Source organism: Andrographis paniculata, unplaced genomic scaffold (assembly GCF_009805555.1).
Source record: "Andrographis paniculata isolate CXL003 unplaced genomic scaffold, ASM980555v1 Contig55END, whole genome shotgun sequence".
Lineage (NCBI taxonomy): Eukaryota > Viridiplantae > Streptophyta > Magnoliopsida > Lamiales > Acanthaceae > Andrographis > Andrographis paniculata.
Window position 1 is genome coordinate 3,634,345 of NW_026137590.1, and position 18,180 is coordinate 3,652,524.

At 29.1% G+C, this 18,180-nt stretch overlaps 1 protein-coding gene across 1 annotated transcript; it reads left to right on the forward strand.

Annotated features, from left to right (window-relative positions):
• Nucleotides 1-5,945: 5,945 nt before the first annotated feature.
• Nucleotides 5,946-12,138, forward strand: LOC127256302 (phosphoinositide phospholipase C 2-like). Its single transcript, XM_051282253.1, has 9 exons — nucleotides 5,946-6,638; nucleotides 7,822-8,018; nucleotides 8,820-8,955; nucleotides 9,032-9,274; nucleotides 9,358-9,581; nucleotides 10,102-10,219; nucleotides 10,421-10,576; nucleotides 10,672-10,758; nucleotides 11,638-12,138. Exons 1-9 carry the CDS (start codon nucleotides 6,336-6,338, stop codon nucleotides 11,929-11,931), a joined length of 1,758 nt encoding a protein of 585 aa, XP_051138210.1. The 5' UTR covers nucleotides 5,946-6,335; the 3' UTR covers nucleotides 11,932-12,138.
• The last annotated feature ends 6,042 nt before the right edge of the window (nucleotides 12,139-18,180 follow it).

An 18,180-nucleotide genomic window follows, 5' to 3' on the forward strand; every position in this document is an offset into this window, starting at 1 on the left:
TCCTTTCATCAAATGCCATATCCTACATAAAAGTTTGATTGAAAATATTTTTAAATCTAATGTGATAGTCATTCATCTTATCATCTTTCATCCTCAAACTATAATATATAATATGAATATGTTATAATTTAGGAGCACAAACATCAGCTATATCTTCATAAAATTTTTTTAGCACATTCTAAGTTGATCTTGCACTCATACATTTTAAAATTACTCAAAACTGGTCTATTTCAACAACATTAAAAATGGATTAGATTGCCTTTGAAAATTTCATGGACTATATTTTTTTTTTCTTTTGTCTTAAGTCCATTATTTTATTTTATTTTATTTTATTTTTGTAATTACTTGTGTTGGTAAGACTAAACTTTATTTCAGAACAAATAAAATTATATATTTTTTTTTTTTGTAGGTTGCTCCCAGTTTTTTTCTCTTTGCATTCCAAGGTGGTTGAATTACTTATTAATTTTACATAGAGCATTTAATTTTATTTTTTGTTGGCATTTCCTAATGTCCTACCATGGAGATATCAATCAAAACCTAAATATAAAATATCCAAATAACTCACTAACATAATATAATAGATTTTTAGATCGACTCAAAATTATGATTAATATTTTAATCAAAGACTCACAAACACCTATCACCAGTGAAATTATAGGTTGTTTAGATTCGATGCTTGGCAGACACTTCATCTAAATTGCAATATCAAAAGTCTTTATCAACAATTTGGTATTCGATTATTCTCTTTCGACATTTTGAATCGTATTACAATCTTCAATTTCTTCTTGAACGAGTTCTTCTTTCAAGAATATCATAGAATAAACTTTGTAAGATTAGTTTTTAAAAATTATTAGGTTGTGTTTTTTGTGGGCTTTATTATAAGTTTTTACTATTCAAATTCTCTTTTCCCTCAACAAATATTAAATCGAACAATTACTTTTCATTTTTTTTATATTATACTACAAATTTATTTTAAATTCAAAACATCACATCAACCTTTATTCATATCACATCAAACAACAATTCAAATTCAACTTTTTACTATTCAAAAATCCAAACTCAAAAACTCAAAGTCACAAACAAACACACCCTATGGTCGTGTTTTTTTGTGGGTTTTACGGTTTTTATTATTCAGATTTTTTTTCCTCCAAAAATATCACATCAAACAATTAGTTTTTTTATATTATACTACAAATTTATTTTACATTTAAAACATCACATCAACCTCTATTTATATCACATCAAACAACTATTCAAATTCAGCTTTTTACAATTAAAAAATCCAAACCCAAAACCTAAAATCCACACACAAACACACCCTATATGTTTTTTGTGGATTTTATCGTAGCTTTTTACTGTTCAAATTCTCTTTTTCCTCCATAAATATCAAATCAAACAATTACTTTTCATTTTTTATATTATACTACAAATTTATTTTACATTTAAAACATCACATCAACATATATTTATATCACATCCAATAACTATTCAAATTCAAACTTTTTACTATTCAAAAATCCAAACTCAAAAACTAAAACTAACACATTATTAATTTTGTCTCTTAATCTAACTTGATAGACTAATTAATTTTTCTTCAGTTTCAATTTCTCTATCTTATCAAAAAAAAAAACTATAGAAAATATTTATTCATAGACTCAACTAAAACAATGACTCAAACTAATCTAAAAATCATAGTATACTAAAAATTGTATGACGGTTATATTTTGCAGTAGACTTTTTGTTCTCGTGATTTTTAAACATTTTGTAAAAAAACATTATCCAAAATATTATTTTTCAACAATTTAAACACAGTGTATAACACAATATATATATATATGTATATGTGCGCGCGCTTTTCTTATATCTTTTATATACACATACAATAAAAATCAATATTGAGAAAAAAAAAAAAAAAAAAAAACTTGGCAAAAAATTATTGATGGTAGTGATGTGTTTATTCACATTATACCTATTAGTAAATTGAATTCATGTAAATAGACTATCTTAAAATAAAAATAAAAATAAAATCAACAAAACACAAACATCACAAAGCCAGTTAGTAAATTAAAATTCAACACCTCTTGCATTATAACTAAAAATTATAACGGAATATAACATACTTCTATACAACAAATTATGTATTATTTCAAAATTAAAATGGTCGAACACATTTGAAAAATCTCACATAATATATACTACAATTTTATCACATAAAAAAATATATCAATACAATACCCATCGTACTGAAATTACGTGTGTGTTTACTCGTGAAGTTTTAGTTTTGAGTTTTGATTTTTTGAAAAGTAAAATTTTTAATTTAAATAGTTATTTGATTTGATATAAATATGTATTGATGTGATATTTTGAATGTAAAATTAAATTTTAGTGTAATATAATAAATGAAAAATAGTTGTTTGATTTGATATTTTTATTTTTATTTTTTTGAATAGTACAATCAAAATCAAAATTCTACATGTTATGTGTTATTTAATTGTTTTATTTTACTCAACAAAAAAATACACAATATATACATCTAGTTACATAATAACTATTCTATTCATTTATTAATAAAAAAAAAAGAATTGAATAATTTAACTATATATATATATATTTATGACGTAGAAACCCGTAGTCACTACCCGAAAGTGCGCATTAAGCAAATCTCCGGTCGAACCTAATACCCTGCAAACTAGACCCGACAGACAAGTCACTATATAGTATTAGTGATGTCTATTCATATTTTTATAGACAAATTTAAAATTATAATTTAATTGAAATTGTGTCGATTAAAAAATTAAGATGTTTGGTCGAAGTCAATGTCAAATATCATTAACTTATTGCTACTATTTTACTTTATTTTTTAAAAATTCTAATATAATTACATATTTTTCGGATTTTTATATAATATTAGTGATGTCTACTTGAAATTTTATAAATATTTATAATAAAATTCTAAAAATTCTATCCACCGAAAGAATGTAACTAACTATTTTAAAATAAAATAAAATATTGAGATATTTTATATATTCAGTTTTAAATTGAATAGGTTTAGATTTAGATTTGATCTTATTTTATTTATATTTGAGTTTATGGAGTATATACATTAGACCTATTTATAAGCCTTTATTTTTGTTATGAATAACAATGCAATTTTTCAATTTTTCTAAGGGTGTGTTTGACAATTAGTTGTTAGTTGTTAGCTGATTCAATTAGCTGATAGTTGTTAGATGATTCAATTAGCTAGTTTGACTAGCTGATTCGATTCGTTGCTTGTATTAAAATGTTTGGTAAAACAAATGTTTGATATAAGTTGTTTATACGTACAATGACAATTTATGACATTTCTATTTTATTTTTTTCTAATATATTTAATTTTGTTCTTTTGAGTTTAGAATGTTTAAAATTTTTTGTTATTAGTTATTGAAAATTGTAAAAGTATTATAAAATAGTATTTTATTTATATTATAATTAGATTTAAAAAATAATATATTTTTATTGAAAAATATAAATAGTTTTTTCTATTGAAAATAATGTAAAAGAAATATAAAATAATAAATTTTTCGTGTATATATTTATTATGTTAATTATCGATTAGTTCATTATATTTATAATTTTCAATAAATTTAATTTACTTTTAGTATAAAATTTATATAATGTAATTTTAATAGTATAAAAATAAATTATTGATATTTATATTTTCTATTTTGTGCTTATTTTAATAAATTTATATATTTTACAATTAAAATAATTTATATATAAAGTTAATTATTTAAAATTTATAAAAGTAAAACTATAATATAATAAAATATTCTAATATAATTAATAAATAATCAAAATATATTTATTTGTGTAATATAAATAATAAATTTTTCAGAGCATATAAGGAATAAAAAAATTTTAACTGAAAAAACTATTTAAGTTAGCTTTTCAGAAATTAGCTTTTTGGTAAAAAAAAATCTATTCTAAAAAACTAATTTAGCAAGTACCTAAATTAGCTGTTTGACTTAAAAACTGTTCAATAAGCTAAAAGCTCTTAAAAAAGATTTTTGCCAAACACCCTTTAATTTATATATCACATAAAAAAAATATTAATTGTCAATTTTACTTATGAACAACTAATATAAAAAAAACTATTATTTTACCTAATATTTTAGCCCAAGTAACTAATATATTCAGCTAATTAAACTATCTAATAAAACAAATTATCAACTAACAACTAATTATAAACACCAAAAATATATATTTTTTTATTTTTTTTAATTAAATTTAACATAAAATTATTAATCCTCATAATATATCAAAATTTAAATACAAAATCAAAATTCTACAAATAAATACATCATTTTTATAAATTAAATATAAATATACAATTTAAAAATATATTTAATAAATAATAATAATAATTCAGCTGCAATTCCCTATTTCTCCTTCCCATTCTTTTCTTTATTTATTTTTATTATTATTTTAAAATAGTGGGGCCCACAAAAAAATAAAATAAAAAAAATTAGAGGGACGACGTGAACACTTTCGTCTCCAAATATATAGAATATGTCTGACAATTAGCTGATAGTTGATAATTGTTAATTATTAGTTGATTCTATTAGCTGTTAGCTGATTAGTTAATTCGATTAACTGTTTATATTAAAGTATTTGGTAAAATAACGGTTTGATATTAATTGTTTATATATAAAATAACAATTAAGAACATTTTATATTTTATTTTCAAACTATTTAATTGTGTTTTTTCGGTAAACATATTTTTTTAGAATTTTATTACTATTAATTTTAAAAATTAGAAAATAAAATTATCAAGATATTTATTTTTATTATATTTTTAAATTTTTTATAAAGAATTAATTCAAACTTATTGAAAATTATATATTTTTTCATTAGAAATAATATAAATATAAAAAACAAAAATCACCACTATAGTATTAACTTTTAATTGATATATATTTACATATTAAATTTATAATTTTAAATAAATATATTTATTTTTAATAAAAATATTATGTGATTAAAAAATACCATGGCTGCGTTTGTTTGGAGGTTTGGATTTTGTATTGAGATTTGAATAATAAAAATTTTAAATTAAAATAATTTTATAATGTAATATAAATAAGTATTGATATGATATTTTAAATGTTAAATTAATTTTTAGAATAATATAAAAAATAAAACATAAATATTTAATTTGATATTTTTAGAAAAATATTTTTGGATAAACAGTGATTTTTTTAAAAAATTTCTCAAACAGCACACCATAATAAATGAATTAATAATATTAATATTATATTATCTTTGTTCTAAAAAATTAAAAAAACATATGAATAAAATAATTGACATATAAAAAAATAATTATTTTAAATTTATAAATATGAATTATAAATTATTAGAAGAAAATATATCTAAGTCATTAATAAATAGTGTAATAAAAAATATATTTATATATACAAAAGAATTAATTAATTTTAAAAGTAAATAAATAATAAAATAATTAAAATGAAAAAGTTAATCTGTTGGAATAGAGCTTTTCCAAAATTAATTTTTTTGGATCCAGTAAGTTAATTGAAAAGATTAATTTACCAAACACCAAAATTAACAGATTTACTGGTCAAACAATTAAAAGCTTTTTAACAAATTAAAAACTTTTAAAAAAATTATAATATACTTCCTTTGTCCATGTAAAAAGTAAATATTATTTTTACATGATAAATAATTAAAAATAATAAAATAATATTTTTATTTTTATTTTTTAATATAAAAATAATAATATAATGTAAAATTAAAATATTTATAAAAAATTAAAATATTTAATAAAATATTTACTTTATAATTAAATATTTAAAAATAAAAATAAGTATAATTTATGGCAGGAGGGAGGAAGTAGAGGATCAAATAAGATGAGCACGTTTATGGGCGTTATCAGCACTGTCACACGTATGACGGACATGCCTCCAGTAGCAGTTGGATACCATTTTCTCCCACTCCGAGGTCCGGAACTCCAAGATAATCCTCACCGTTAATATTCAAAATGCACTGATTCAACGGTAGAGATTTCCTGGAGCATCGATCTCCGACACCTGGACAGCCGGCGTAGGGCGACGGTTGCTCCGCCTCACGAATTCCGTGGCCAATCCGCGGTGAGCTGTCGAGGCTGGTGGGGCCCACGGACGGATCCCTTTCACTGGTTTCGCAATCAATGCATCAATCCTCTTCGATTCCATACAAAGCGAGCGAAGCAATCTCCGATTCCCTGGCTGAGGAGGATAACGATATCAGATCTCTGCGTTGACGACGACGACGGTTGCTTGCAGTTGTTGTTCCGCATCACGATGTCCAAGCAGACCTACCGCGTTTGCTTCTGCTTCCGGCGCCGGTTCCGCCTGGCGGCGGCGGAGGCGCCGGAGGACGTCAAGGAGATGTTCAAAAAGTACTCCGAGAACGGCGTGATGAGCGCGGAGAAGCTGCGGGAGTTCATGGTGGAGGTGCAGCACGAGGAGAGCGCCACGGTGGAGGAGGCTCAGGCAGTTTTGGATAGCTCCAAGCACATTTTCCATCGCCGGGGGTTCAGTCTCGAGGCTTTCTTCAAATATTTGTTCGGAGATAATAATCCGCCACTCGATCCTAAGCTTGGGGTAATTTCATTCCATTCTTCTTCTTCGTTTAACTTTCACTTTACGGTGCTTTTGTTTTGTATGTGAAAATAGTGGCAGATGTTATGTGTTGCTGGTTTCAGTTTGGATTTGTTAAGAAAGTTTGAAAAGAGTGCACTGAAATCAGGTTGCAATTAGCACATTTTTGTTTGGATTTGTTAAGAAAGTTTGAAGAAATTGCACTGAAATCAGGTTGCAATTAGCAAAATTTTGCTTGAATTTGTTAAGAAAGTTTGAAGAGATCGTACTGAAATCAGGTTACAGTTAGCAAATTCTTGGAGTTGTGCTTTTGAGTTTTTCTTGTTTAGCATGAACGAAGGTGGACAGGTCCTATTAGAGATGAGCTTGATTTACACAGCAAGTTTAGTATATGGATTTAATGTCAACAGTTTTGAGTTCTATTTCGATGTAAGTCCATTGGTATGCTTTGCAAGCTTTGTCTTGGTAAATCCATCTCATGATAATAGTTGAGGATGCAAGAACTATACCTTCCTATGCCTGTTCAAAATCTTCTCTTGTTTTTGCCCTTTATCACACAAAATGAAACTCCATCCGGCTGGACACAGGTTTTAATTATATGGGTGAGTTAATGGGGTGAGATGGATAAATTTGTTTCTTTGGTTTTGATTTGAAGTTAGGGTGGTGATTTGAATTTTTGGTTTGAGTAGTATTTTGACGTAATGCTTTGTGAGACAAAATAATATATTTTTATTGGGAATTGCATATTTGTAACATTGAATGATATAAATTAAGGAGATATAAATTAAGGAGTGTGTAATAGTTTTATTTTTTTTGCTATAAATGGAAAATGTATATTGTTATGGAAAAAAAAAACAGATATATATTTGGTGGATGGATGGAGGCAAAATATTTTTGTAAGGTTTCTTGCACATACCAAAATGTGATTGAAGTAAATAGTTTTACATGATAACGGATTTTTGGAGTCAAAATGCACTTCAGTGTAAGGTTTTACTACTGTTAGATGTTATGGAATTGTGGGCAGGTTTTTTTCTTCATCTGTATTGCGTTGTTTCGATATGTTTCAGCATTGCAGTCCATTGAAAGATATTTATCATCTGACATAGTTTCTCAGTTTCTTGTTCTGAGTTATCTCTTTACTGGACATTTTCTTCATGAACAGCAATCTGATAATTGTAATTTTCAGGTTCACCATGATATGAATGCTCCTCTGTCACATTACTTCATATTTACGGGTCATAATTCTTACCTGACGGGGAATCAACTAAGTAGTGATTGTAGCGATGTTCCTATTGTGGAAGCATTGCAAAAAGGGGTAAGAGTGATTGAATTGGATATATGGCCAAACTCCACAAACGATGACATTGATGTTCTCCATGGGAGGTATTCCTCTACATTTAGTTAAACATTCCTACTTCAAAAGAAGTGAACAATATATTACTTTATATCTAAGGGTGTGTTCTTTTTGTGCCTTTTGTATTTGAATTTTGATATTTTTCAGATGGAATATTTGTGGGATGTGATATTCTGTATGGAAAAATATGTATTAGACGTGATGGTTTTACAGAAACTGTGAGATCGCATTTGAAAAACAACAAAATTAAAGAGAACAAACCGTAAATCTCCTCTTTTGAGGTCAAATATATTGATATTGTCTATGTTCAAGAATCTATGGCATTAGAGAGCAGAAGTCTAGCCCATCCAGTCAACTTTTTGGCATAATTTGAGATAAATATACTGTACATATACACTACTTCTGAGATCCAGGTTCACTTCCTTCTATGGCAATTGTCTGTTGGATTATTACACCACATCTCAAACATGAATTTCCATTTGCATGACATAGATATCATGAGGTAATTTTTGCATCGGACGTCCTTGGCTGGACTGGGCAAACATAAAAACTGAAACTGTATTTGTGACAGACATGGGGAAAATCACAATTTTCTTGTCTACCACCCCTACATATAAGTATAGCAAGTGTGTGTATTTTTCTATATATTTTTTTCACAAGCTGAAAATGTGGAAACGTATTCAGGAAGTATTAAGACTATATCATCTGTTAAAGAGGTATTATGGTAGCCTATGTGCTCAAAGTGAACAAATGCACACCATCCATGGATATGTATTTTCGAATCCGACTTTCTCTCTTTTTCTAGATCTTGATTGCATGCCTATGTGTAGGACTCTGACCACTCCTGTTTCACTCATCAAGTGTTTGAAGTCGATTAAGGAACATGCATTTGTTGCTTCAGAGTATCCTGTTGTAATAACACTTGAAGATCATCTTACTCGAGATCTCCAGACTAAAGTTGCTGAGGTGAGTCTATGAACTTGACAATGGTCCTTAATTGATGTCAGTGGCTTTACAAGAATATCTCTATATGACAATCTAGATGATCCATCAAACATTTGGAGAAGTCTTGTTTGCCCCTGATTCAGGAAGTTTGAAAGAGTTTCCCTCCCCGGAATCACTAAAAAGGAGAGTGATTATATCAACAAAACCGCCCAAAGAATACTTAACTGCCAAAGATGCTGAAGTGAAGAAGAATGATTCTAAGAAAGAAAAGGATTCCTCGGAGGAAGCAGCTTGGGGGAGTGAAATCAAAAGCTTTAAAAACAGAAGTGATGATGATCAGGTGCTATGTCTACTTTATTTTGCACACTGATTACATTCATTTAATTCCCGAGTAGTTCTTAGTTGCCATAAATTTTCCTTTAGGGGGATGATTTAGATGAGGAGGATGATGAAGACGATGGAGACGATCCAAAGGTAGAACTAAATGCAGCACCAGAATATAAGCGCCTAATTGCTATTCATGCTGGGAAGGGGAAAGGTGGAATGGAGGAGTGGCTGAAAGTTGATCCTAATAAAGTGAGACGCCTCAGCTTGAGTGAGCAAGAACTTGAAAAGGCAATTGTAGCTTATGCAAAAAATATTGTCAGGTGCCATTTAATCTTTCAGAATAAAATTAGTGACGAGCATACCTTTTCTACTAATGTCCATTCTAGTTTTCTGCTTGGCCATTTTTATTTTACTTTCTACAATTGCATTTCAGAAAGCATGCAAAACAAGAGTTAGATAAATCTTGACCGATCTGAATATGTGATGAAGGTGAAAGGCATAACATCGGTTGCCAATTTATGTTGATAATTTCTGCAAAATTCATGGCTAAAATGGTCTGAGACATGCCTAACTCATGTAAACAACACTGTTGGATAAGAAAATCTATTTTTTCGGGTTCTGTTAAGGCATAATGATAATCTACCGTAAAAAATATCACATTAGGAAACAGGAATAGTTCTGTGCTTATATACCTGCCAGAAATAGCTGAAGAAATATATCTGTACAGCATTGCTGTTCTGAAACAATTTTCGTCCTGTCAATGGTGCTGGGAGTTCAACATGTTTGAGAACTACTGATTCATGTTAAGAATTATGTGTAATTTCTGAAATAATCTTTCAGGTTCACACAAAGGAACATCCTGAGGATATACCCAAAAGGAATACGTTTCGACTCATCCAATTACAATCCCCTAGTTGGATGGGCACACGGGGCTCAAATGGTTGCATTCAATATGCAGGTCAGTGCATCTCAATTTGAAGGAAGCATCTCTGATCCACAGCTTATGTTTCATCGGAGTTTCTGAAAAATCATCTGCTTCGATGATTCTGACACTATAACCTCAAAATTGAACAGGATAACAATAACATCGAAACCTTTTACTTCATTTATCCTTGGCTGTTCACTCTAGTTACATAACACTGTCTCAAACTATTGACAGGGTTATGGCAGATCACTTTGGCTGATGCAAGGCATGTTCAAGGCCAATGGTAGTTGTGGATACGTTAAAAAGCCGGATATTCTATTGAAAGGTGATGATTCACTGAACGATGTCTTCGACCCAAATTTGCCCATGCCCATCAAAACTAGGCTGAAGGTAAGCTGAAGGCGCTCTTATCTTCATACCCTCTTTGATTTCATTTCTCAAATCAACTTGAACCTTTGTGCAACTTTTCCCCTATTGCTAAACAGGTAACCGTATATATGGGTGAAGGGTGGTACAATGACTTCAAACATACACATTTCGATGCTTATTCTCCGCCTGATTTTTACGTCAGGGTAAGTAGCTATTCATCACCCATCTTTTTTCCTTATTGAATATTTCTTGCCACATACATCTTATTTGCGTGCATGTTCTTTTGTCAATCCACACTTTTAACACATTAGCGAATATTGGATAAGTTTCGCAAAAAAGAATAAGCTCATTGAACTCCCGAAATGATTGTATTATTATACATAGGACTATTTCAATGAATTATATAATCATGAGATTAAATATGGTGTTTACTTTGGTTGGTTAAATATTAGATTAAATTGTACTCCTTCCGTTCCAAACAAGGTGCAACATTTGATTTGGGTACGGGGTTTTAAGTAGGTAGTATTAAGTAGAATAATTTAGAAATTAGGTGGTGTGACGAAGAGAGAAGCCTAAATATTGTAGGGTGTTTGTTTGGGACGGAGGGATTACTACGCATAAAAATTTCAAAAAAGAAAATCAAATTATATGTCAGTAAAATAAAAATACAATTCAAATAAATATTAAAGAAAAATATATTACTATATTTATGTAAAATGATTCTAAATATTTAAAAAGTTAGAATTATTTTAGAAATTTATTAAGTGAGATTAAATAATAATAATAGAGAGAGAGATTGTACTATTAATCCTACAAAATGTTTATATAGTATTGGAGCCATAATTATCTCGGGCTCCAATACTTTAAAGTAAATGTAGGATTAGGGCGGATAAAATAATATTATCCACCCTAATCCTCTCCTTGAGTGTAAGAGATGTGGTCTGTTAGTAGTATTTGTGTAAATAGATGGAAAAATATTGCACTTTTTTACTAAATATGGTATGGACCGCACTTTTGTAGACGGACTAAAATGGCAAAATGAATGACTTCTCTATATATTCATTGTATTTGTGTGTATGAAGGTTGGAATTGCCGGAATCCCTGCCGACACTGTCATGAAGAAAACAAAGACTCTGGAGGACAACTGGATACCGTGTTGGAACGAAGAGTTTGTGTTCCCATTACATGTCCCGGAACTTGCCCTGCTCCGGATTGAAGTCCACGAGTATGACATGTCCGAGAAGGATGACTTTGCCGGTCAGACATGCCTGCCTGTAATAGAGCTGAGAAAAGGTATCCGAGCAGTCCCTCTTCACAGTCGCAAGGGGGTCAGATATGACACTGTCAAACTTCTCATGGGGTTCGAGTTCATGTGAGTGATTTCCACTTCTGAGTTCGAGTTTCGATCTTCTTCTCTGTTTGATTGCCAATAATGTGTGTGTGTGTATATATATATATGTGTGTGTGTATATAATGTACCTATTTACGTACAGATTGAGATGGTGAGAGGGGTGGGGGTCTGTGTTGGATGTGTTTTCTTCTCTTTAAGGAAAATACCGTGTGATGTGTTGTGTGTTTTTGCTTGTGCGGAGGTGTTGGGGGAATGTCGATAATGTGTGCTACTTTGTGTGCCGTGCTCAGTGGCGGATTGGGGAGCTCGCTCGAGATAAATATATATAGATATATCTGAGTGAATTTAGGGTGTGTTTGTTTGGGGGTTTGGATTTTGAGTTGGGATTTGAATAGTAAAATTTTTGAATTTGAATAGTGGTATGATGTGATATAAATAAGTGTTGATGTGATGTTTTGAAAGTAAAATTAATTTTTAGTATAATATAAAAAATGAAAAATAGGTATTTAATTTGATGTTTTTTGGGGGGGAGAATTTTAGATGAATAGTAGGATTTTGGTAGAATCCTTCAAACAAACAAACCCTTAATAAATTTATTATATATATTTAAATTGTTTATTAATTATTTTTAATTATTGTATAATAATATATTTAAGTTATATATATAAAAAAAATTTTATAGGGTTCAATTTTCAAATTTTAGATTCAATTGAATGTTCTTAATATAAATATTTATTAATGTAACATTAAAATATAAAATAAATTTTTTATGTAAAATATTATCATAATATATGTCTATTTGATTGAGTACGAAACTTTAAAAAAAGAATAGGTAAATTTTTTTTTTTTTTATAATAAATAAAAAAATGGTCTCCATTTTTTTACTAAAAGAATATGAAAATATTGTTTTTATTTTTTCTTAATAATAAAAAATTTAAAATCAAAATTACCTTAAATATACAAAATTAATATTATATTATTATTAATTCTATATATTATTAGTCCCTTCTTTTTATGTAAAGTATAATTAGAAAGTAATTAAAAAGTGTAAGATAAATAAATAGTTTAATTAAAAATAAGAAAATTATAAAATTTAAAATGTGTATAATTATATTTCCAAAAATAAAAAGGACAAATTATGTGGGACGAACGAAAATAAAAATAGGGACAAATTATGTGGGACGAACGAAAATAAAAAATAGAGACAAATTAAATTACGTGGAACGAAGGGAGCTTAATATAAAATAATTTTATATAATCTTTACTACTTTTCTCTCACCACTGCCACTCCTGTCCTTCCTCTGTCTTCATCTTCTTTCTTTCTCCACATCTTCCATTTTCAAAGCTTGCAGTAATTTCAATTGACTAATAATCTTATTATTTCTTACTCCTCTTTCTCCATTCTTCTTCTTCCTCATCTCCATCTTCGATTTCAGTTCTTCCTCACAAGTGGGGGCCGCCGGGTTTGGGGGCTAACATTTCTTCTTCTTCTTTTTTCTTAGGCTGCCTACAGATAGGTCCACCAATGTACACCAGGTTCGGGGGGCGGCGGACCATCCGGATCCCACGTAGCTCCGCCCCTGGCTATGTTGTAAATTGTTTGTTGTATAAAGTGCTGTTTCTTTCTTGCAATTTCAATTTGATAGTTTTCTCATTATTCTGATTGAGATTTATTACTGTATTGATTGGGATAAATGAAGAATGAAATTTTTTATGGATAATAAACATAATTGGAAAAAAAAAAAAAAAAAAAAACATTATTAGAGTCCAATTTAAGTCAAATTGTTATTTTAAAGGCAAAGAAGCAAGATTTTCTTTTTTAAAAAAAAAAAAAAAAACAAAATTGGATGATAGACCTTACTGAAAATACCGATATCGTATTCAACTTTTCGTTACGGCAAAACTACATATCGGTACAGTATCGAAAATTTCAATTTCGGTACGATATCCGATACAGTATATACCGATTATACCGAAAATATAATTTTAAATTTCAGAATAATTAAAAAATTAATAAATATCACTATTCTCCACCACAAAAATATTACGAAAAAATCAATAAATTTTCATAGTCTATGTATTTTTTGTTATGATTTTTAAAAAACAATAATTATTTATATTAATAATTAAATTATTTTAAAAAAATAATATCGGTACGGTATTATACCGAAATATCGAACTTTTCGAAAATTTATACCGATACCGTACCAAAAACTTCGGTACGATATCTATACTGTACCAAAATTTTCAGTATTTTTGACACAATACGGTATGATAAATCGATGTTTTCGTATGTTTGGTAAATTTCTCCATCCTTATGCAAGACGTGCAGTATGATTAGGAGCCGGTAAGAGTCATTTAACCGAACAACACCGATAAACTTTTCACATCTTCTTTATGTTTATTATCTTGTTTTCTTCATTTTTACAAATATTGAATAATCTTTTTTCTAGTTCAAGGATTGATTAGAGTTAAGATTTACGATATTTTTAGATATTTACTGAATTATTATTGATTATTGTTATTTGCGTAACTTCCGAATTTAATGGTTATGATTGTTGAATCGAATATCAGATATTTTATTTAATTCAATAGTGTGTTTGAATAGAGTATTTATAATTATACTTTTATTTGAATATGCGAAACACGAGTTGAGTAGTTATTTTTTGCCGATTATACAATCAAATTTTACCTGTTCATCGTAAATAGGAGTATTCCGAACTAGATTTTTCTAATTCATATTGCAATTAGGCAATGTAATTTATACAGTCATACCTAGGATTGTTGGTCTAATAATGGGCAATTAACTGACATAACTTGATTACTACGTAGTAAGAAAAACTTATAGATGTAAGAATTTATTATATTTATAACTAGTTTTTCAATCGTCGTGAATTTATTTATTTATTTTTTTTTTGGTTAAATCAATTATGATTAGACTTTTAATCATATAAGTTTATTCTTTGTCTATTAAATTTTAATTTTTTAATTTTTTATTTTTAGTTATTTTCTATTAAACTTGTCACCAACCAACTCAACTTGCAAGTCGTCTAAAGGAAGAAATTCAAATGATAACAAATCAACACACGTCTGAGGGGATATCAAGTGGCTTGCATCTTTCATGCATTTATGAAATAAAATCATTAGAAGATCCAATACCTTTAAAGAAAATCAATATTGCAATAGATAAAGAAAATCCCTCAATCCTGAGGAATCCTCATGCATAAAATTTTTATCTACAACAAAGAAAAAAGAGTGGATCGTAATTAATCCAGCAAACATCTCATGAGACCATATCCCAAGTACGAATCTTGACATATCTCTACATGATTCAACCCTTTATTTGTCTCAATATTTTGTAGATATCGTCCAACTGATGATTAGGGATGAGATCATCCGATTTTGCAAAGTTGAGGCCAGAAAGGGAAAGTTCCCAACAAAGAATTAAAAACAAAATGTGATTGAAAAATGTTGTATGTTGGTGCAGAAACTTTGCAGGTCTTTCCATGGTGGTAAGTTGGTGACGTCCATTTCGGTCTCCACTCCTTCCGAGCCTGTAATTGATGGTGTATGTCATGTTTATCCAACTTTGTCTGTTTTTTTCAAGGTTTTGATCTTGATGGCCTTTTTTTTTTGTCTTCTTAATGTCTACCTTTCCTGTTAAGCCATTCTACTTATCTTGGCACGACCTTCACTGCTTTTGAAAATATAGGAGAGGATTGAAATATTTTACCCTCTGGTTCGCAGTCCAGTTGCTATCCTAAGGTGTCTTCCCAAGCCTATAAGTGCATTGTTTTGCGATGACTGCTTGGTCAATTGATGTCACGAACTAGACTTCTCCATCCTTCTTGAAACTAACCGCTACCACAACGTTTTCAGGTGATATTCGATGACGTACTAGGGTTCATTTTAAGAGCTTGAAAATTTGGCCGAACCTCTCAAATCACGATCTTTTGGTATATGATTTTGGTTGGGCTGATGCCTGAATTTTGTGTAGCCTTATCGTGATGGTATTGATGGATACTGAAAATAGATTTATGTAACATTCACATTAGACTTTTTGACCAACTTGAAGCGACCTTCTTGTTATTCTCTTAACTTTGATTTTCATGACAGAACGGCGGATGAGTGATAGTCCCCTGCTTGCCTAGGCTTCACAGAGAATCTATTCAGCCTTAATTGCTTTGGAGATGACATATTTCTAGAGTACGAGCTTCTCTTGAAGATGAGGGTGTATATGTCGATGACCGTATTTACAATATGATCTTTTAAAATTCATTCTTTGTTGTGTGGCCTTTCCCAATCGTAAAATATTTCAAAAATTGTTCCACCAACTCGTCAACCCTCCTATGCAAATTGATAAGGTCAAAAATACTGACTTCTAAAGGAATGATGTAAAAATGCTCATGAAAGGCTTATTCTTCAAGCTCCACATACGTATAAAGAGAATTGATTGTAACGAGACATACCAAGTAAATGCTAATCTCGTAAGAGATTGCAAAAAAAAAAAAAAATTGAAACTTGTACTATTCATTGTTTCCAAACTTATCTTCACATTGCTTTGTGAATCAGTTGACGTGTTTGATGGTTGACTAAGAGTCTTCCCTAGGAAAAAGAATGAAATTAGGTATCTTAGAAGTACATTTTGTGCTACAACCCTTCATATCTGATAGAAGGCGCAAAATTCACCGCAAGATCTCTCGCGCTTTGGCGCGCGAGCTCTTGTTTCGAGTTCCGCTAAAAGAAAAAAGTAGCAAAAAAGAAGAGATTGGAACCCTCTGGTATGATCGAAAAGAAGACGTGCTCTTGATCACAAGGTTTTTTCTGCACACTCAGCTGTAAGAGGGGGATTTTGACCTATCTCAATAAATTCTATGATTGGTTCGAAGAACGCCTCGAGATTCAGTCAATTGCGGATGATATAACTAGTTTTGAACAGCGAACAACCAGTTCGGATATTCACGGCCAATAAGTACTGGATTCTCTTTCGGATAGGCTCTGAAAGGAGAAGGAAGGGTGGAATGCCAGTCCTTGAGAAAAGACGCTAGTAGTGTAGTTTGGCTGAAAGCCTAGTGGATCCACCAACGGATGTTCCAGGGCTAGAGGATTCTGTTCATTACCTTATGTGCTAGCAAATCGTCCGGTGAAAGAGATCTGCCTCAAGGCCTTTACCCTATGCCAGTGAATGGTGGAGAAGCACCCATTGTTAGTGGAGGCACCTGAGGTGATGTTTGTCTTAGAAGTTTGTGTGGTCGAGCCTCTTCTGGCATCCTTTTAGGTGACAAACATATTAGAATTTTTAGCAATTAACCTACATTCAGAGACAATTATTTGTATTATCTTACCTATAAAGTTTCTTATAAGAAAATTCCATGAAGTTCAATTTGAATATAGGTTTGAAGACCACGGTAGTAGCATAATATCTACCTCAATACCTGTTATATTTCTGAAATATTTGAGATATTATTGTCTTTCATGAACACTACATCACTATATAACCCATTAAACAATATTACCTCGGTTTTAAAGACCAAAGGAAAGTAAATAGCAATATGATACTTCACTTCAAAAAAAATAAGATTAATGCATCATAAAAAAAAAAAAAAAAGTTGTCTAGAATATATATATATTTTTTCTAAGGTTCTAGAATATATATATATATATATATTTTCTATTTAAATTTTCTTTACGAGAGTTTTGTATTCATCTATGTTGGTAGAGATTGTGTATATTTGAATTTAGTATGTTTTTGTACATATTATTATCTATTTTAATTTTCAAAAGTGAATTTTGAATATGTTCAACTTTATTCTATATAAATATATCATTTCATCACTTATTTATGTATTAAGAATTAAATATGATATGTATTAATGTTATAATTTACAGGATTTCAGGTATATATATTATTAATAATAAAATAAGAGATTTATAAATAGACGAGATATATTTTAATAGATTCAAATAATAAATATAATCAAATAATAATAACTTAATATAAATAATTAACTTCTAAATTAAATTAAATTAAATTAAATATTTAAAAATTTTCAACAAAAAAATTGATGGATGAATAATTTATGATTTAAATTAAATGTTTATGAAAGCATGTAATACATGAGTTATATGATCATTCTTTACAATATATTGTTTTGGAAAATGATTTGACAAAAGAACATGTAAATTTGTAATTTTAACTCAAAATCAACATTATTAATTTCGTATGATTTTTAATAAAAATGTACTATTTTTCTAACAAAATATTTTATCAAAA